This window comes from Oncorhynchus mykiss, chromosome 15 (assembly GCF_013265735.2).
Source record: "Oncorhynchus mykiss isolate Arlee chromosome 15, USDA_OmykA_1.1, whole genome shotgun sequence".
NCBI lineage: Eukaryota > Metazoa > Chordata > Actinopteri > Salmoniformes > Salmonidae > Oncorhynchus > Oncorhynchus mykiss.
This window is the reverse complement of record NC_048579.1, coordinates 12,603,287-12,620,065: the sequence shown is the minus strand read 5'-3', so window position 1 is coordinate 12,620,065 and position 16,779 is coordinate 12,603,287. Positions and strand designations below refer to the sequence as shown.

At 49.6% G+C, this 16,779-nt stretch overlaps 1 protein-coding gene across 6 annotated transcripts in view; it reads right to left on the bottom strand.

The window, feature by feature from the left end:
* Positions 1 to 16,779, bottom strand: part of LOC110489591 (RAB11-binding protein RELCH homolog) — a 77,426-nt gene that overhangs the window by 19,491 nt on the left and 41,156 nt on the right. For 5 of the 6 annotated variants that reach the window (XR_005036042.1, XM_036943713.1, XM_036943715.1 and 2 more), the window contains 7 exons: positions 3,993 to 4,064; positions 3,656 to 3,796; positions 3,391 to 3,555; positions 3,029 to 3,176; positions 2,483 to 2,639; positions 128 to 251; positions 1 to 21 (listed from right to left, as the gene is read on the bottom strand). The exon at positions 1 to 21 is cut by the window's left edge and continues 28 nt beyond it. Coding sequence is in view for 5 of the 6 variants with exons in the window: in XM_036943713.1 (XP_036799608.1) it covers positions 1 to 21; positions 128 to 251; positions 2,483 to 2,639; positions 3,029 to 3,176; positions 3,391 to 3,555; positions 3,656 to 3,796; positions 3,993 to 4,064 (828 nt within the window). In the remaining variant the exon portion in view is untranslated. The remainder of the gene's footprint in view (positions 22 to 127; positions 252 to 2,482; positions 2,640 to 3,028; positions 3,177 to 3,390; positions 3,556 to 3,655; positions 3,797 to 3,992; positions 4,065 to 16,779) is intronic. The other variant, XM_036943714.1, reaches the window with a different exon arrangement.

Genomic DNA, 16,779 nt, shown 5'->3' with positions numbered 1-16,779 from the left:
CTCCTGGAACTGTGGTTTTACCTGAAAGAGAGAGGACACCCCGCTATAGTCAGCACCAATGTAATGAATCGGAAAGTGCAGATTGTGTCCAGCACGAGGCCAACAGCAGACCAGTACACATTCTTACCTTGGTGTTCGTGAAGATCTTGCCAAACGTACGGCAGAGTCTCCAGAAGAAGCGCGAGAACTCATGGACACACGTAGTGGAGGTTACAGTAATACCACCTACTATCTCTATCAGCTGGGGAAGACTGGAGACAGGGGGGGGTCAGGATTATGTGTGCGTGCCAGCATACATGTGTGTATCTGTGTGTGTGCTTTTGTATATACACTACATGACCAAAAGTATGTGGACACCTGCTCGTCAAACATCTTATTCCGAAATCATGGGCATCAATATGGAGTTGGTCCCCCCATTGCTGATATAACAGCCTCCACTCTCCTGGGAAGGCTTTCCACTAGATGTTGGAACATTGCTGCTATAACAGCCTCCACTCTTCTGGGAAGGCTTTCCACTAGATGTTGGAACATTGCTGCTATAACAGCCTCCACTCTCCTGGGAAGGCTTTCCACTAGATGTTGGAACATTGCTGCTATAACAGCCTCCACTCTCCTGGGAAGGCTTTCCACTAGATGTTGGAACATTGCTGCTATAACAGCCTCCACTCTTCTGGGAAGGCTTTCCACTAGATGTTGGAACATTGCTGCTATAACAGCCTCCACTCTTCTGGGAAGGCTTTCCACTAGATGTTGGAACATTGCTGCTATAACAGCCTCCACTCTCCTGGGAAGGCTTTCCACTAGATGTTGGAACATTGCTGCTATAACAGCCTCCACTCTCCTGCGAAGGCTTTCCACTAGATGTTGGAACATTGCTTCCATTCAGCCACAAGAGCATTAGTGAGGTCAGGCACTGATGTTGGGTGATTAGGCCTGGCTAGCAGTCTGCATTCCAATTCATCCCAAAGGTGTTCAATGGGGTTGAGGTTAGGGCTCTGTGCAGGCCAGTCAAGTTCTTCCACACCAATCTAGACAAACCATTTTTGTATGAACCTTGCTTTGTGCATGGGGGCATTGTCATGCTGAAACAGGAAAGGGCCTTCCCCAAACTGTTGCCACAAAGTTGGAAGCACAGAATCATCTAGAATGACATTATATGCTGTAGCATTAAGATTTATTTTACTGGAACTAAGTTGCCCGAACAATGAAAAATAACCCCGGACCATTATTCCTCCTCCACCAAACTTTACAGTTGGCACTATGCATTGGGGCAGGTAGCGTTCTACTGGCATCCACCAAACCCAGGTCTGTTCGCCGGACTGCCAGATGGTGAAGAGTGATTCATCACTCCAGACAATGTGTTTTCACTGCTCCAGAGTCCAATGGCAGCGAGCTTTACATCACTCCAGTCGACGCTTCACATTGCGCATGGGGATCTTAGGCTCGTGTGCGGCTGCTCAGTCATAGAAAACCATTTAATGAATCTCCCGATGAACAGTCATTGTGCTGACGTTGCTTCAAGAGGAAGTTTGGAACTCGGTAGTGAGCGTTGGAACTGAGGACAGATGATATTTACGTGCTACGTGCTTCAGCCTTTGGCGGTCCCGTTCTGTGGGCTTGTGTGGCCTACCACTTTGTGGCTGAGCCATTGTTTCTCCTAGATGTTTCCACTTCACAATAACAGCACTTACAGTTGACCAGGGCAGCTCTAGCAGGGCAGAATAACAGCACCAAGGCAGCTCTAGCAGGGCAGAATAACAGAACCAGGGCAGCTCTAGCAGGGCAGAACAACAGCACCAGGGCAGCTCTAGCAGGGCAGAACAACAGCACCAGGGCAGCTCTAGCAGGGCAGAACAACAGCACCAGGGCAGCTCTAGCAGGGCAGAACAACAGCACCAGGGCAGCTCTAGCAGGGCAGAACAACAGCACCAGGGCAGCTCTAGCAGGGCAGAACAACAGCACCAGGGCAGCTCTAGCAGGGCAGAAATTTGACGAACTGACTTGTGGGAAAGGTGGCATCCTATGACGGAGTGACGTTGAAAGTCACGGAGGCCTTCAGTCAGGCCATTCTACTGCTAATGTTTGTTGGCTGGAGTGCCTTTGGGTGGTGGACTATTCTTGATACACATGGGAAATGAGCGTGAAAAACCCAGCAGCGTTGCAGTTCTTGACACAAACCGGTGAGCCTGGCAACTACCACCATAGCCCGTTCAACGGCACTTACATATTTTGTGTTGCCTATTCACCCACTAAAATGGCACCCACACACACAATATGTGCTTTAATTATCTTACTGCTTAAAAATCCTTCTTTAACCCGTCTCCTCCCATTCATCTACACTGGTTGAAGTGGATTTAACATCAATAAGGGATTATTGCTTTCACCTGGATTCACCTGGTCAGTCTGTCATGGAAAGATCCGGTGTGTTCCTAATGTTTTGTCCACTCAGTGTACATGTGTGTGTAGTGTATAGACCACTCACAGTTGATTGACCACCCACAGCAGACTGTCCCAGCCCGTAGTGCCCTCATGTTCTAGCTGGTAATCGTAGAGGATGAGGAGGCCGCTCAGCATCTCCCGGCTGCCCACGACAGTCGCTACATCCTGAAGAGGAGACGCTGGCCGAGGGAACCGCGTCACTGAGGGGTCAAACAGGAGTCATAGGTTAGGGGTCAGAATATGGTAGTCAGAACATAGCAAGGTTACTGGCTTCCAACTTCCTGTGTGTTTCCTACCCTCTATGGGGGGGATGTCTCCCTGCAGGGTGAGCCTGTGTGTTTCCTACCCTCTATGGGGGGGATGTCTCCCTGCAGGGTGAGCCTGTGTTTCCTACCCTCTATGGGGGGGGATGTCTCCCTGCAGGGTGAGCCTGTGTGTTTCCTTCCCTCTATGGGGGGGATGTCTCCCTGCAGGGTGAGCCTGTGTTTCCTACCCTCTATGGGGGGTGTGTCTCCCTGCAGGGTGAGCCTGTGTTTCCTACCCTCTATGGGGGGGATGTCTCCCTGCAGGGTGAGCCTGTTTTTCCTACCCTCTATGGGGGGGATGTCTCCCTGCAGTGTGAGCCTGTGTGTGAAGGGAGCGTTCTGGAGCACCACAGAAAACAGAGGAGGGATGAGAGACTGGAGGGCCGACAGGAACATGTGGAGCTTGTGTTCATCAAGACCATGTTCACCCTGCTTGGGGGTTGCGGGGTGGGTAGAGAGAGTAAAATTGGAGAGAGAGAAAGAGGGAGCAAGAGAGAGAGACAGAGAAATGAAGAGCGACAGAGAGAGAGACAGAGGAGAGTTAGAGCTTCTCCATCTAGACTGATCAACCTTATTGATCCATTGAGATCAAAAGCACATTTTTCTTACACATGTCAAATAACCAAAGCCCTGTGGGACTACCTACCTTGAGAAGTTTCTCTATGCGGGCCAGCAGAGAGGGGATGAGAGTGGTCTGGAGGATTCCCAGCTCTGTGGTCCAGGCAGCGAATGCTGGGATGAACACCTGGTGGATAGCACTGACCACCCTCTCCGATGGGTCACCGAGGGACAACAACATCAACTCAAAACCCTGACCGCAACATGAACACAACACAACCACAGTTCATTTAACCAAACACAAGACCGGTTATAAAAGCCTTTTTCTAACGCACGTATACACACACACACACCTGGGAGTACTTGTCAGGGTCGTCGATGTATCCCATGATGATAGCGAGGCTTTTGACCACGGCCTCTCTGACCATGTCTGCCTTGTCTTCAGCCAGCATCTGCTGCAGCATGGACAACACCAGGGAACTACGGATCTCCTTCTGTTAACACAAACACATAGGCAGAGTGAGAACACACACTCAGCTACACGTGTGTGTGTGTGTCTAACAGGCAGATAAGCTGTGTGATAACATGAGTTTAAGTACCGGTGTGTGTGTATGTATGCGACAGAGAGAGACAGATCGTGTATGTATGTGACAGAGGGAGACAGATCGTGTGTGTGCGCGCGAGTCTTACAGGCAGGTAAGATGCTAAGGCTCCACAGGCCTCTGCTACCAACAACCTCCTCTCTGAATACTTATGGTTGATCTGGAGGGAGAGGGAGAGGGAGAGGGAGAGAGAGAGAGAGAGAGAGAGTGTCTGATCACAGCTAAACTACATTGATCCTCAAAAGAATAGACATGGAAACAACCACACATTCACAGCCCAGTAAGATGTACAACATCAACAATGAATACAGCATGCAGACCTGATGGCATCCTAAATGAGATTCTCAAACACACTAGATCAAAATTTCTACTGGCTATATTAAAACGGTTTAATTTGATCCTGAGTGTAGGTTATTTCCCTGACATCTGGAATCAAGGCCTCATAACCCCAATCTTTAAGAACGGAGACAAATTTGACCCCGACAATTACAGAGGCATTTGTGTGAACAGTAACCTGGGGAAGGTTTTCTGTAGTATTATAAATGTAAGAGTTCTAAAATTCCTTAATCAGCACAATGTCTTGAGTAAAAGCCCAACTGGATTAATACCAAAACATTGCACGACTGATCATATTTACACCCTACACACCCTGATAGATAAACATGTCCACCAAAATAATACCAAAATATACACTTGCTTTATCGACTTCCAAAAAGCATTTGATTCTATTTGGCATACAGAACTGTTCTACAAAGTTATTGAAAGTGGTGTAGGAGGTAAAACATGACATAATTAAATCAATGTATACTGGCAATATTGGCAAGAAAATAACATAATTCTTTAACCAGGGGTGGGGCCTTCGTCAGGGTTGCAATCTGAGCCCTGCACTCTTCAATATTTACATCAACGAATCGGACACTATTCTAGAAAAATCCTCAGCCCCTGGTGTTAGTCTCCACAATTCAGAGGTTAAATGCCTACTCTTCACAGATGACCTATGCCTTCTGTCACCCACAGCGCATGGCCTACAGCAGAGCCTGGACCTGCTATAGCAGTACTGTCAGACCTGGGCCTTGGCAGTAAACCCCCACAGCACATGGCCTACAGCAGAGCCTGGACCTGCTATAGCAGTACTGTCAGACCTGGGCCCTGGCAGTAAACCCCCACAGCACATGGCCTACAGCAGAGCCTGGACCTGCTATAGCAGTACTGTCAGACCTGGGCCCTGGCAGTAAACCCCCACAGCACATGGCCTACAGCAGAGCCTGGACCTGCTATAGCAGTACTGCCAGACCTGGGCCCTGGCAGGAAACCCCTACAGCACATGGCCTACAGCAGGGCCTGGACCTGCTAGAGCAGTACTGTCAGACCTGGGCCCTGGCAGTAAACCCCAAAAATACTAAAATAATGATTTTCCAGAGAAGATCCAGATCCCAGGGAATTAGACCAAAGTTCACAATTGGTACAAAATATATAGAGTACTGCACACACTACAATTACTGAGGTTTAAAAATAAGCTCAACTGGACACCTTAATGAGGCAGTGAATGAATTGAGAGAGAAAGCATGCAGGGCATTCAAATACCAAACAAATTCAAATACCTGTGGGGTCCAAATGCAAAACAAGATTTCATCAAATGGGACAAACACCCCATTGAAACCTGCATGCAGAGTTCTGTAAGATTCTCCAACCCTCCCCTGGGCACAGTGCTATGTTAACACAGACCCTCCCCTGGGCACAGTGCTATATTAACACAGACCCTCCCCTGGGCACAGTGCTATATTAACACAGACCCTCCCCTGGGCACAGTGCTATATTAACACAGACCCTCCCCTGGGCACAGTGCTATATTAACACAGACCCTCCCCTGGGCACAGTGCTATATTAACACAGACCCTCCCCTGGGCACAGTGCTATATTAACACAGACCCTCCCCTGGTTATGGCACAGTGCTATAAGAGCACACTTCCCCAATGTCAATAGAGAGGGTATTGGCCCAGGGTGGAAACTCAGAATACTAGACATTGAAGAAATAGAAACAACCTCTCAACGTGTACAAGTCTGGAACAGTAATGGTGCAGGGCCTCCTCTAGCAGATCCAGCAGGACTTTTACGGGATCAAAGACAGAGCACAGCAGGACAATATCTCTCTCTGTGACGAATCCACCATCAGTCTGATCAACTCATCAAACAGTCCTGTATACGAGGATAGTCTCCCCCCTGCACTGAACACACCTCTTCAAACTGTCCTGCAGACGAGGATAGTCTCTCCCTGTATACGAGGATAGTCCCCCCCCCAGCACTGAACAACACACCTCTTCAAACTGTCCTGCAGACGAGGATAGTCTCTCCCTGTAGACGAGGATAGTCCCCCCCCCCTAGCACTGAACAACACACCTCTTCAAACTGTCCTGCAGACGAGGATAGTCTCTCCCTGTAGACGAGGATAGTCTCTCCCTGTAGACGAGGATAGTCCCCCCCCTGCACTGAACACACCTCTTCAAACTGTCCTGCAGACGAGGATAGTCTCTCCCTACAGACGAGGATAGTCTCCCCCCAGCACTGATGACACCTCTTCAAACTGTCCTGTAGACGAGGATAGTCTCTCCCTGTAGACGAGGATAGTCTCTCCCTGTAGACGAGGATAGTCTCTCCCTACAGACGAGGATAGTCTCTCCCTGTAGACGAGGATAGTCTCTCCCTACAGACGAGGATAGTCTCTCCCTGTAGACGAGGATAGTCTCTCCCTGTAGACGAGGATAGTCCCCCCCCCCTAGCACTGAACAACACACCTCTTCAAACTGTCCTGCAGACGAGGATAGTCTCTCCCTGTAGACGAGGATAGTCTCTCCCTGTAGACGAGGATAGTCTCCCCCCCCTAGCACTGAACAACACACCTCTTCAAACTGTCCTGCAGACGAGGATAGTCTCTCCCTGTAGACGAGGATAGTCTCTCCCTGTAGACGAGGATAGTCTCCCCCCCCCTAGCACTGAACAACACACCTCTTCAAACTGTCCTGTAGACGAGGATAGTCCCCCCCCCTAGCACTGAACAACACACCTCTTCAAACTGTCCTGCAGACGAGGATAGTCTCTCCCTGTAGACGAGGATAGTCTCTCCCTGTAGACGAGGATAGTCTCCCCCCCCTAGCACTGAACAACACACCTCTTCAAACTGTCCTGTAGACGAGGATAGTCCCCCCCCTAGCACTGAACAACACACCTCTTCAAACTGTCCTGCAGACGAGGATAGTCTCTCCCTGTAGACGAGGATAGTCTCTCCCTGTAGACGAGGATAGTCTCCCCCCCCTAGCACTGAACAACACACCTCTTCAAACTGTCCTGCAGACGAGGATAGTCTCTCCCTGTAGACGAGGATAGTCCCCCCCCCCTAGCACTGAACAACACACCTCTTCAAACTGTCCTGCAGACGAGGATAGTCTCTCCCTGTAGACGAGGATAGTCTCTCCCTGTAGACGAGGATAGTCCCCCCCCTGCACTGAACACACCTCTTCAAACTGTCCTGCAGACGAGGATAGTCTCTCCCTGTAGACGAGGATAGTCCCCCCCCTGCACTGAACACACCTCTTCAAACTGTCCTGCAGACGAGGATAGTCTCTCCCTGCAGACGAGGATAGTCTCCCCCCCCTAGCACTGAACACACCTCTTCAAACTGTCCTGTAGACGAGGATAGTCCCCCCCCTGCACTGAACACACCTCTTCAAACTGTCCTGCAGACGAGGATAGTCTCTCCCTGCAGACGAGGATAGTCTCCCCCCAGCACTGAACACACCTCTTCAAACTGTCCTGTAGACGAGGATAGTCTCTCCCTGTAGACGAGGATAGTCTCCCCCTGTAGACGAGGATAGTCTCTCCCTGTAGACGAGGATAGTCTCCCCCTGTAGACGAGGATAGTCTCTCCCTGTAGACGAGGATAGTCTCCCCCCAGCACTGATGACACCTCTTCAAACTGTCCTGTAGACGAGGATAGTCTCTCCCTGTAGACGAGGATAGTCTCCCCCTGTAGACGAGGATAGTCTCTCCCTGTAGATGAGGATAGTCTCCCCCTGTAGACGAGGATAGTCTCTCCCTGTAGACGAGGATAGTCTCCCCCTAGCACTGATGACACCTCTTCAAACTGTCCTGTAGACGAGGATAGTCTCTCCCTGTAGACGAGGATAGTCTCCCCCCCCTAGCACTGAAAAACACACCTCTTCAAACTGTCCTGCAGACGAGGATAGTCTCTCCCTACAGACGAGGATAGTCTCTCCCTGTAGACGAGGATAGTCCCCCCCCCCTAGCACTGAAAAACACACCTCTTCAAACTGTCCTGCAGACGAGGATAGTCTCTCCCTGTAGACGAGGATAGTCTCTCCCTGTAGACGAGGATAGTCTCTCCCTACAGACGAGGATAGTCTCTCCCTGCAGACGAGGATAGTCTCTCCCTACAGACGAGGATAGTCTCTCCCTGTAGACGAGGATAGTCTCTCCCTGTAGACGAGGATAGTCCCCCCCCCCTAGCACTGAAAAACACACCTCTTCAAACTGTCCTGCAGACGAGGATAGTCTCTCCCTACAGACGAGGATAGTCTCTCCCTGTAGACGAGGATAGTCTCTCCCTGTAGACGAGGATAGTCTCTCCCTGTAGACGAGGATAGTCCCCCCCTGCACTGAACACACCTCTTCAAACTGTCCTGCAGACGAGGATAGTCTCTCCCTGTAGACGAGGATAGTCTCCCCCCCTAGCACTGAACACACCTCTTCAAACTGTCCTGTAGACAAGGATAGTCCCCCCCCTGCACTGAACACACCTCTTCAAACTGTCCTGCAGACGAGGATAGTCTCTCCCTGCAGACGAGGATAGTCTCCCCCCAGCACTGAACACACCTCTTCAAACTGTCCTGTAGACGAGGATAGTCTCTCCCTGCAGACGAGGATAGTCTCCCCCTGTAGACGAGGATAGTCTCTCCCTGTAGACGAGGATAGTCTCTCCCTGTAGACGAGGATAGTCCCCCCCCTGCACTGAACACACCTCTTCAAACTGTCCTGCAGACGAGGATAGTCTCTCCCTGTAGACGAGGATAGTCTCCCCCCCTAGCACTGAACACACCTCTTCAAACTGTCCTGTAGACGAGGATAGTCCCCCCCCTGCACTGAACACACCTCTTCAAACTGTCCTGCAGACGAGGATAGTCTCTCCCTGCAGACGAGGATAGTCTCCCCCCAGCACTGAACACACCTCTTCAAACTGTCCTGTAGACGAGGATAGTCTCTCCCTGTAGACGAGGATAGTCTCCCCCTGTAGACGAGGATAGTCTCTCCCTGTAGACGAGGATAGTCTCTCCCTGTAGACGAGGATAGTCTCTCCCTGTAGACGAGGATAGTCTCCCCCCCCTAGCACTGAACAACACACCTCTTCAAACTGTCCTGCAGACGAGGATAGTCTCTCCCTGTAGACGAGGATAGTCTCTCCCTGTAGACGAGGATAGTCCCCCCCCTGCACTGAACACACCTCTTCAAACTGTCCTGCAGACGAGGATAGTCTCTCCCTGTAGACGAGGATAGTCCCCCCCCTGCACTGAACACACCTCTTCAAACTGTCCTGCAGACGAGGATAGTCTCTCCCTGCAGACGAGGATAGTCTCCCCCCCCTAGCACTGAACACACCTCTTCAAACTGTCCTGTAGACGAGGATAGTCCCCCCCCTGCACTGAACACACCTCTTCAAACTGTCCTGCAGACGAGGATAGTCTCTCCCTGCAGACGAGGATAGTCTCCCCCCAGCACTGAACACACCTCTTCAAACTGTCCTGTAGACGAGGATAGTCTCTCCCTGTAGACGAGGATAGTCTCCCCCTGTAGACGAGGATAGTCTCTCCCTGTAGACGAGGATAGTCTCCCCCTGTAGACGAGGATAGTCTCTCCCTGTAGACGAGGATAGTCTCCCCCCAGCACTGATGACACCTCTTCAAACTGTCCTGTAGACGAGGATAGTCTCTCCCTGTAGACGAGGATAGTCTCCCCCTGTAGACGAGGATAGTCTCTCCCTGTAGATGAGGATAGTCTCCCCCTGTAGACGAGGATAGTCTCTCCCTGTAGACGAGGATAGTCTCCCCCTAGCACTGATGACACCTCTTCAAACTGTCCTGTAGACGAGGATAGTCTCTCCCTGTAGACGAGGATAGTCTCCCCCCCCTAGCACTGAAAAACACACCTCTTCAAACTGTCCTGCAGACGAGGATAGTCTCTCCCTACAGACGAGGATAGTCTCTCCCTGTAGACGAGGATAGTCCCCCCCCCCTAGCACTGAAAAACACACCTCTTCAAACTGTCCTGCAGACGAGGATAGTCTCTCCCTGTAGACGAGGATAGTCTCTCCCTGTAGACGAGGATAGTCTCTCCCTACAGACGAGGATAGTCTCTCCCTGCAGACGAGGATAGTCTCTCCCTACAGACGAGGATAGTCTCTCCCTGTAGACGAGGATAGTCTCTCCCTGTAGACGAGGATAGTCCCCCCCCCCTAGCACTGAAAAACACACCTCTTCAAACTGTCCTGCAGACGAGGATAGTCTCTCCCTACAGACGAGGATAGTCTCTCCCTGTAGACGAGGATAGTCTCTCCCTGTAGACGAGGATAGTCTCTCCCTGTAGACGAGGATAGTCCCCCCCTGCACTGAACACACCTCTTCAAACTGTCCTGCAGACGAGGATAGTCTCTCCCTGTAGACGAGGATAGTCTCCCCCCCTAGCACTGAACACACCTCTTCAAACTGTCCTGTAGACAAGGATAGTCCCCCCCCTGCACTGAACACACCTCTTCAAACTGTCCTGCAGACGAGGATAGTCTCTCCCTGCAGACGAGGATAGTCTCCCCCCAGCACTGAACACACCTCTTCAAACTGTCCTGTAGACGAGGATAGTCTCTCCCTGCAGACGAGGATAGTCTCCCCCTGTAGACGAGGATAGTCTCTCCCTGTAGACGAGGATAGTCTCTCCCTGTAGACGAGGATAGTCCCCCCCCTGCACTGAACACACCTCTTCAAACTGTCCTGCAGACGAGGATAGTCTCTCCCTGTAGACGAGGATAGTCTCCCCCCCTAGCACTGAACACACCTCTTCAAACTGTCCTGTAGACGAGGATAGTCCCCCCCCTGCACTGAACACACCTCTTCAAACTGTCCTGCAGACGAGGATAGTCTCTCCCTGCAGACGAGGATAGTCTCCCCCCAGCACTGAACACACCTCTTCAAACTGTCCTGTAGACGAGGATAGTCTCTCCCTGTAGACGAGGATAGTCTCCCCCTGTAGACGAGGATAGTCTCTCCCTGTAGACGAGGATAGTCTCCCCCTGTAGACGAGGATAGTCTCTCCCTGTAGACGAGGATAGTCTCCCCCCAGCACTGATGACACCTCTTCAAACTGTCCTGTAGACGAGGATAGTCTCTCCCTGTAGACGAGGATAGTCTCCCCCTGTAGACGAGGATAGTCTCTCCCTGTAGACGAGGATAGTCTCCCCCCCCTAGCACTGATGACACCTCTTCAAACTGTCCTGTAGACAAGGATAGTCCCGCCCCTAGCACTGATGACACCTCTTCAAACTGTCCTGTAGACAAGGATAGTCCCGCCCCCCCCCCCCCCCCCCCAGCACTGATGACACCTCTTCAAACTGTCCTGTAGACAAGGATAGTCCCGCCCCCCCCCCCCCAGCACTGATGACACCTCTTCAAACTGTCCCGTAGACGATGATAGTCTCCCCCAGCACTGAACACCACACCTCTTCAAACTGTCCTGCAGACGAGGATAGTCCCCCCCAGCACTGAACACACCACACTGAGAGGGATACATTCACAGAGCTGGAGAGAGACATGGTGGAGCTCAGAGAGCTAGTCCACACAATCCAGATAGAACAAACCCACAAAACAGACCAGCACAACAACACCCCCCCCCCCCCCCCCCCCCCCCCACAAGACGCAGAGGGCAGAAGGTGGAGATGGACGACTGTCTAAGAGAGTTGGCTGCTCTACGGACTGAGGTGAAAGAACTTAAAGAGGAGCGAGAGGAACACACGGCCCAGCTAACAGCAGTGAAGGAGAAGGGAGAGGAACACACGGCACAGCTAACAGCAGTGAAGGAGAAGGGAGAGGAACACACGGCCCAGCTAACAGCAGTGAAGGAGAAGGGAGAGGAACACACGGCACAGCTAACAGCAGTGAAGGAGAAGGGAGAGGAACACACGGCCCAGCTAAATGTAGTGAAGGAGAAGGGAGAGGAACACACGGCACAGCTAACAGCAGTGAAGGAGAAGGAAGAGGAGCACACGGCCCAGCTAAATGTAGTGAAGGAGAAGGGAGAGGAACACACGGCACAGCTAAATGTAGTGAAGGAGAAGGGAGAGGAGCACACGGCACAGCTAAATGTAGTGAAGAAGAAGGGAGAGGAGCACACAGCACAGCTAAATGTAGTGAAGGAGAAGGGAGAGGAACACACGGCACAGCTAAATGTAGTGAAGGAGAAGGGAGAGGAGCACACGGCACAGCTAAATGTAGTGAAGGAGAAGGGAGAGGAGCACACGGCACAGCTAAATGTAGTGAAGGAGAAGGGAGAGGAACACATGGCACAGCTAAATGTAGTGAAGGAGAAGGGAGAGGAACACACGGCACAGCTAAATGTAGTGAAGGAGAAGGGAGAGGAGCACACGGCACAGCTAAATGTAGTGAAGGAGAAGGGAGAGGAACACATGGCACAGCTAAATGTAGTGAAGGAGAAGGGAGAGGAACACACGGCACAGCTGAAGGAGAAGGGAGAGGAGCACACGGCACAGCTAAATGTAGTGAAGGAGAAGGAACACACGGCACAGCTAAATGTAGTGAAGGAGAAGGGAGGGGAACACACGGCACAGCTAAATGTAGTGAAGGAGAAGGGAGAGGAACACATGGCACAGCTAAATGTAGTGAAGGAGAAGGGAGAGGAACACATGGCACAGCTAAATGTAGTGAAGGAGAAGGGAGAGGAACACACGGCACAGCTAAATGTAGTGAAGGAGAAGGGAGAGGAGCACACGGCACAGCTAAATGTAGTGAAGGAGAAGGGAGAGGAACACACGGCACAGCTAAATGTAGTGAAGGAGAAGGGAGAGGAGCACACGGCACAGCTAAATGTAGTGAAGGAGAAGGGAGAGGAACACATGGCACAGCTAAATGTAGTGAAGGAGAAGGGAGAGGAACACACGGCACAGCTAAATGTAGTGAAGGAGAAGGGAGAGGAACACACGGCACAGCTAAATGTAGTGAAGGAGAAGGGAGAGGAACACATGGCACAGCTAACATCAGTGGAGGAGAAGGGAGAGAAAGCTGACATGTGACAGAGAGCAGGACACTCCCCAAGAGAAGCGGAACTAGAAATTGTGCTCCTCATTGACTCAAATGGCAAAAACATTCAAGAAAATAAACTTTTTCCCAAACACAAAGTGTCTCAGCTCTGGTGCCCAAACACTAGGCATGCCCTGGAGCTGTTGACAGGACAGACTAGGGGCCCACAGCCACATCATAACTCACACAGGCACAAATGACCTGAAGGCCCAGCAGGAAAGAGTGGCCACAGCACTCAAGGGAGTGATTTAAAAAGCTTCTTCCACTTTCCCCAAAGAACAAGTGGTTCCACCACCATGAAAATACATTCACCTTGCCACCATACAGTGGGAGAATGCAAGCATTTCCAAGGTCTGTACCTCAAAACCTAATGTATACCTGCCCACCACTCCACCCTGGACTTGAACAGCTTTTATGACCAGGTCCACCTCTACAAGGCAGCAATCCCAACTTTTACCAGGACCCTGAAGGACTTCACCCTCAACCGCAGCCCCAGCACCTCACACAGGAGCAACAGAGCAACGGACACCCCACCCAGACCAGCAAGACACCCTCCCAGACCTGCAAGACCCACTCCCGAAGGACCTGCACCGAGAGAACCGATGCCAAGAGGACCTACAGCCAGACCAAAGCTTCACTCGGGCTCCTGAGTGGCGCAGTGGTCTAAGGCACTGCATCTCAGTGCTAGATTCATCACTACAGAGCCTGGTTCGATTCCAGGCTGTACCACAACCTGCCATGATTGAGAGTCCCATAGGGCAGCGCACAATTAGCCCAGCGTCATCTGGGTTAGGGGAGGGTTTGGCCGGGGTAGGCCGTTTGTAAATAAGAATTTGTTCTTAACTGACTTGCCTAGTTAAATAAAGGTTAAATAAAATAAATAAAAATTCAGCCACACCCCAATCAGCTGAGACCACCCCAAACAAACCCCAGCCACACCCTATATAGGCCCCCCCAGATGAGACCTATGCCCCTTCTGTCCCCCCTGCAGCAAGGACCTCAACATGACAGCAGGACATATGCCCACGCCGTGAGCAGAGCAACAGGCCCAACCCCCACTAATACACCCCCCCAAGCCTCATCCTGCGACCTAAGAGGTCTGTATCAGATGCTCAACGTGCTCTGCTCACACCTACTGTGACCTAACCCACTCTATTAAATTAATCAAAACAGGAACATTTTACATCTGGCTAGAAATTAATCAGGAAATGATACCAACAGAGAAAAATGTCCTCCTGTGTGATACCTATATCCCCTCATTAGAATACCCATACTTTATTGAAGACAGCTTCTCCATCCTAGAGGGGGAGATCAATAATTTCCAGACCCAGGGACATGATCTAGTCTGTGGCGACATAAATGCCAGAACTGAACAAGAACCCGACACCCTCAGCACACAGGAGGACAAACGCCTACCTGGAGGTGACAGCATTCCCAGCATTCCCTAACCAACAAAAATGGGTCACAACTCCTGCAGCTCTGTTGCATGCTGGGCATGTACATAGTTCATGGTATGCTTCGAGGGGAGTCCTACGGAAGGTACACCTATAGCTCATCCCTTGGCAGTAGTACTGATTACTTTATCACTGACCTCAACCCAGAGTCTATTAGAGCGTTCATAGTCAGCCCACTAACACACCTATCAGAGCACAGCAAAATCACAGTCTACCTGAACAGAGCAATACTCAATTTTGAGGCATCAAAGCCAAAGAAACTGCACAAAATGAAGGACAGTAGCGTAGAAACCTACCAAAAAAAACTATTAGGCAATAACAAATTCAAAGAGAAAACAAGACACTCACAGCCAACGTAAAAATACACCATTCCAACATGGATACTCAGGGAAAACAGGGCGATGAAGGAGACGCTACTAGACATACAAAGTTGTAGTATGCGTGAAAATATGTTTTTTTCTGGTATTCCTGAGGACGCATCCAATAATCCAGAGGGCGTGATCAGAGAATTCATGAAATTCGCATTGAAACTTCCTATATAGACTCTAAACAAGGTGGCTTTCCAACGGGTACACAGACTTGGAGGTCGGAGCAACAAGACCAAGGGTCCCCGACCCATCATCGCCAAATTTGAACACTACCAATAAAAGGAGCTGATCAAGAGCAGAGGAAGGGAGCTTAAAGGGACCAAATTCAGTCTCAATGACCAAGGGAGATAAACAAACGTTGTAATAGACTGTATCCGGTACAAAGACCGCAGTGGATGGATGGTAGGCGTGCCTTTCTCATTGTGGACTAACTCTTTATAGATGGACAGCTATTCCCGAGACAGCTCCACAACACTGTGGCTGTACTAAATTCTACAGGGACTTCAGGTTACAAAAAACTGTTTAAAATATGTGAACACTATGAAGTGGATATGAACACACACGTACTCAACTACATGCTTGCTTACACATGTGGACTTATACATACACACACCTGACCTCGCTCTCTTCTCTCTCTCTCTCTAATGTCGAGAACTGTTTTATAATTTAATGTGTTTATTTTTTGTTTATCTTTTTTATATATTTGTCTACAAGTTTATAACAAGCAAGGGGAAGATATCAGAATAGGGGCATTGGGGAATAATAACATATTGTACGGAATACATTTGTCCTGTAGTGAAGCCGTCTCTAGAGTAATGCAAGGTCTCTTTCGATCATGTGAAACGTCAATTCCTATGGAAATGCTGAGGTGTGTTTTTCAATTATGTTAAAGGTAATTATGATGCAACTATGATGGTGATACGATATTGATTATAATTATGAATATTAATGCTATACGCACTACATGTCACACGCATAGACACTCAAACATGCAAACTGGCAGTTAATATTCATTTGGACATCACACATTATAGTCTTACTCTTATACAGACATCATACACACTCTCATTATATCATATCCAATATCATACACAGCAACCTACTCAGATTTGTTACACACATAATTTGTCTCAATTTTCTAACATCTGTGCATTGACTCACAGGCAAACAGGCAAGGGAATAAAACAAATATTGCTAGAACCTATTTCTTGAACTATCAGACATTTGAAAGCTCTAATTTTGACCTTCATAATACCTCTGATGGCAGTAACTTTACAAGCACTAATTATGGTCAATTTAGCCTGAGAATAGTATCTAGTTATGGTAAGGGGTGAAATAAGTATAGCTAGTTATAATTGTAACGGTTTGGCAGATTATAAAAAAAGATGATCAGTCTTTACATGGCTAAAAGAAAAGGAATATAACATTTACTGTTTACAGGAAACTCAATAAATCCTTAGATGAAGCTGCGTTTAAAAAGGAAAGGGGTGGTGAAATACTCTTCTGTCATGGACAAAGGAACTCAAAGGGTGTGATGATATTAATTAACAAACATTTCGATCTGAACGTGCAAATAATCAGGAATGATTCACAAGGAAGGTGGATTCTTTTGAATATGAAAGTGGACGGAGAAGAGATTTGGCCCATTAATCTATATGGTCCAAATCAGCATGATCCACACTTCT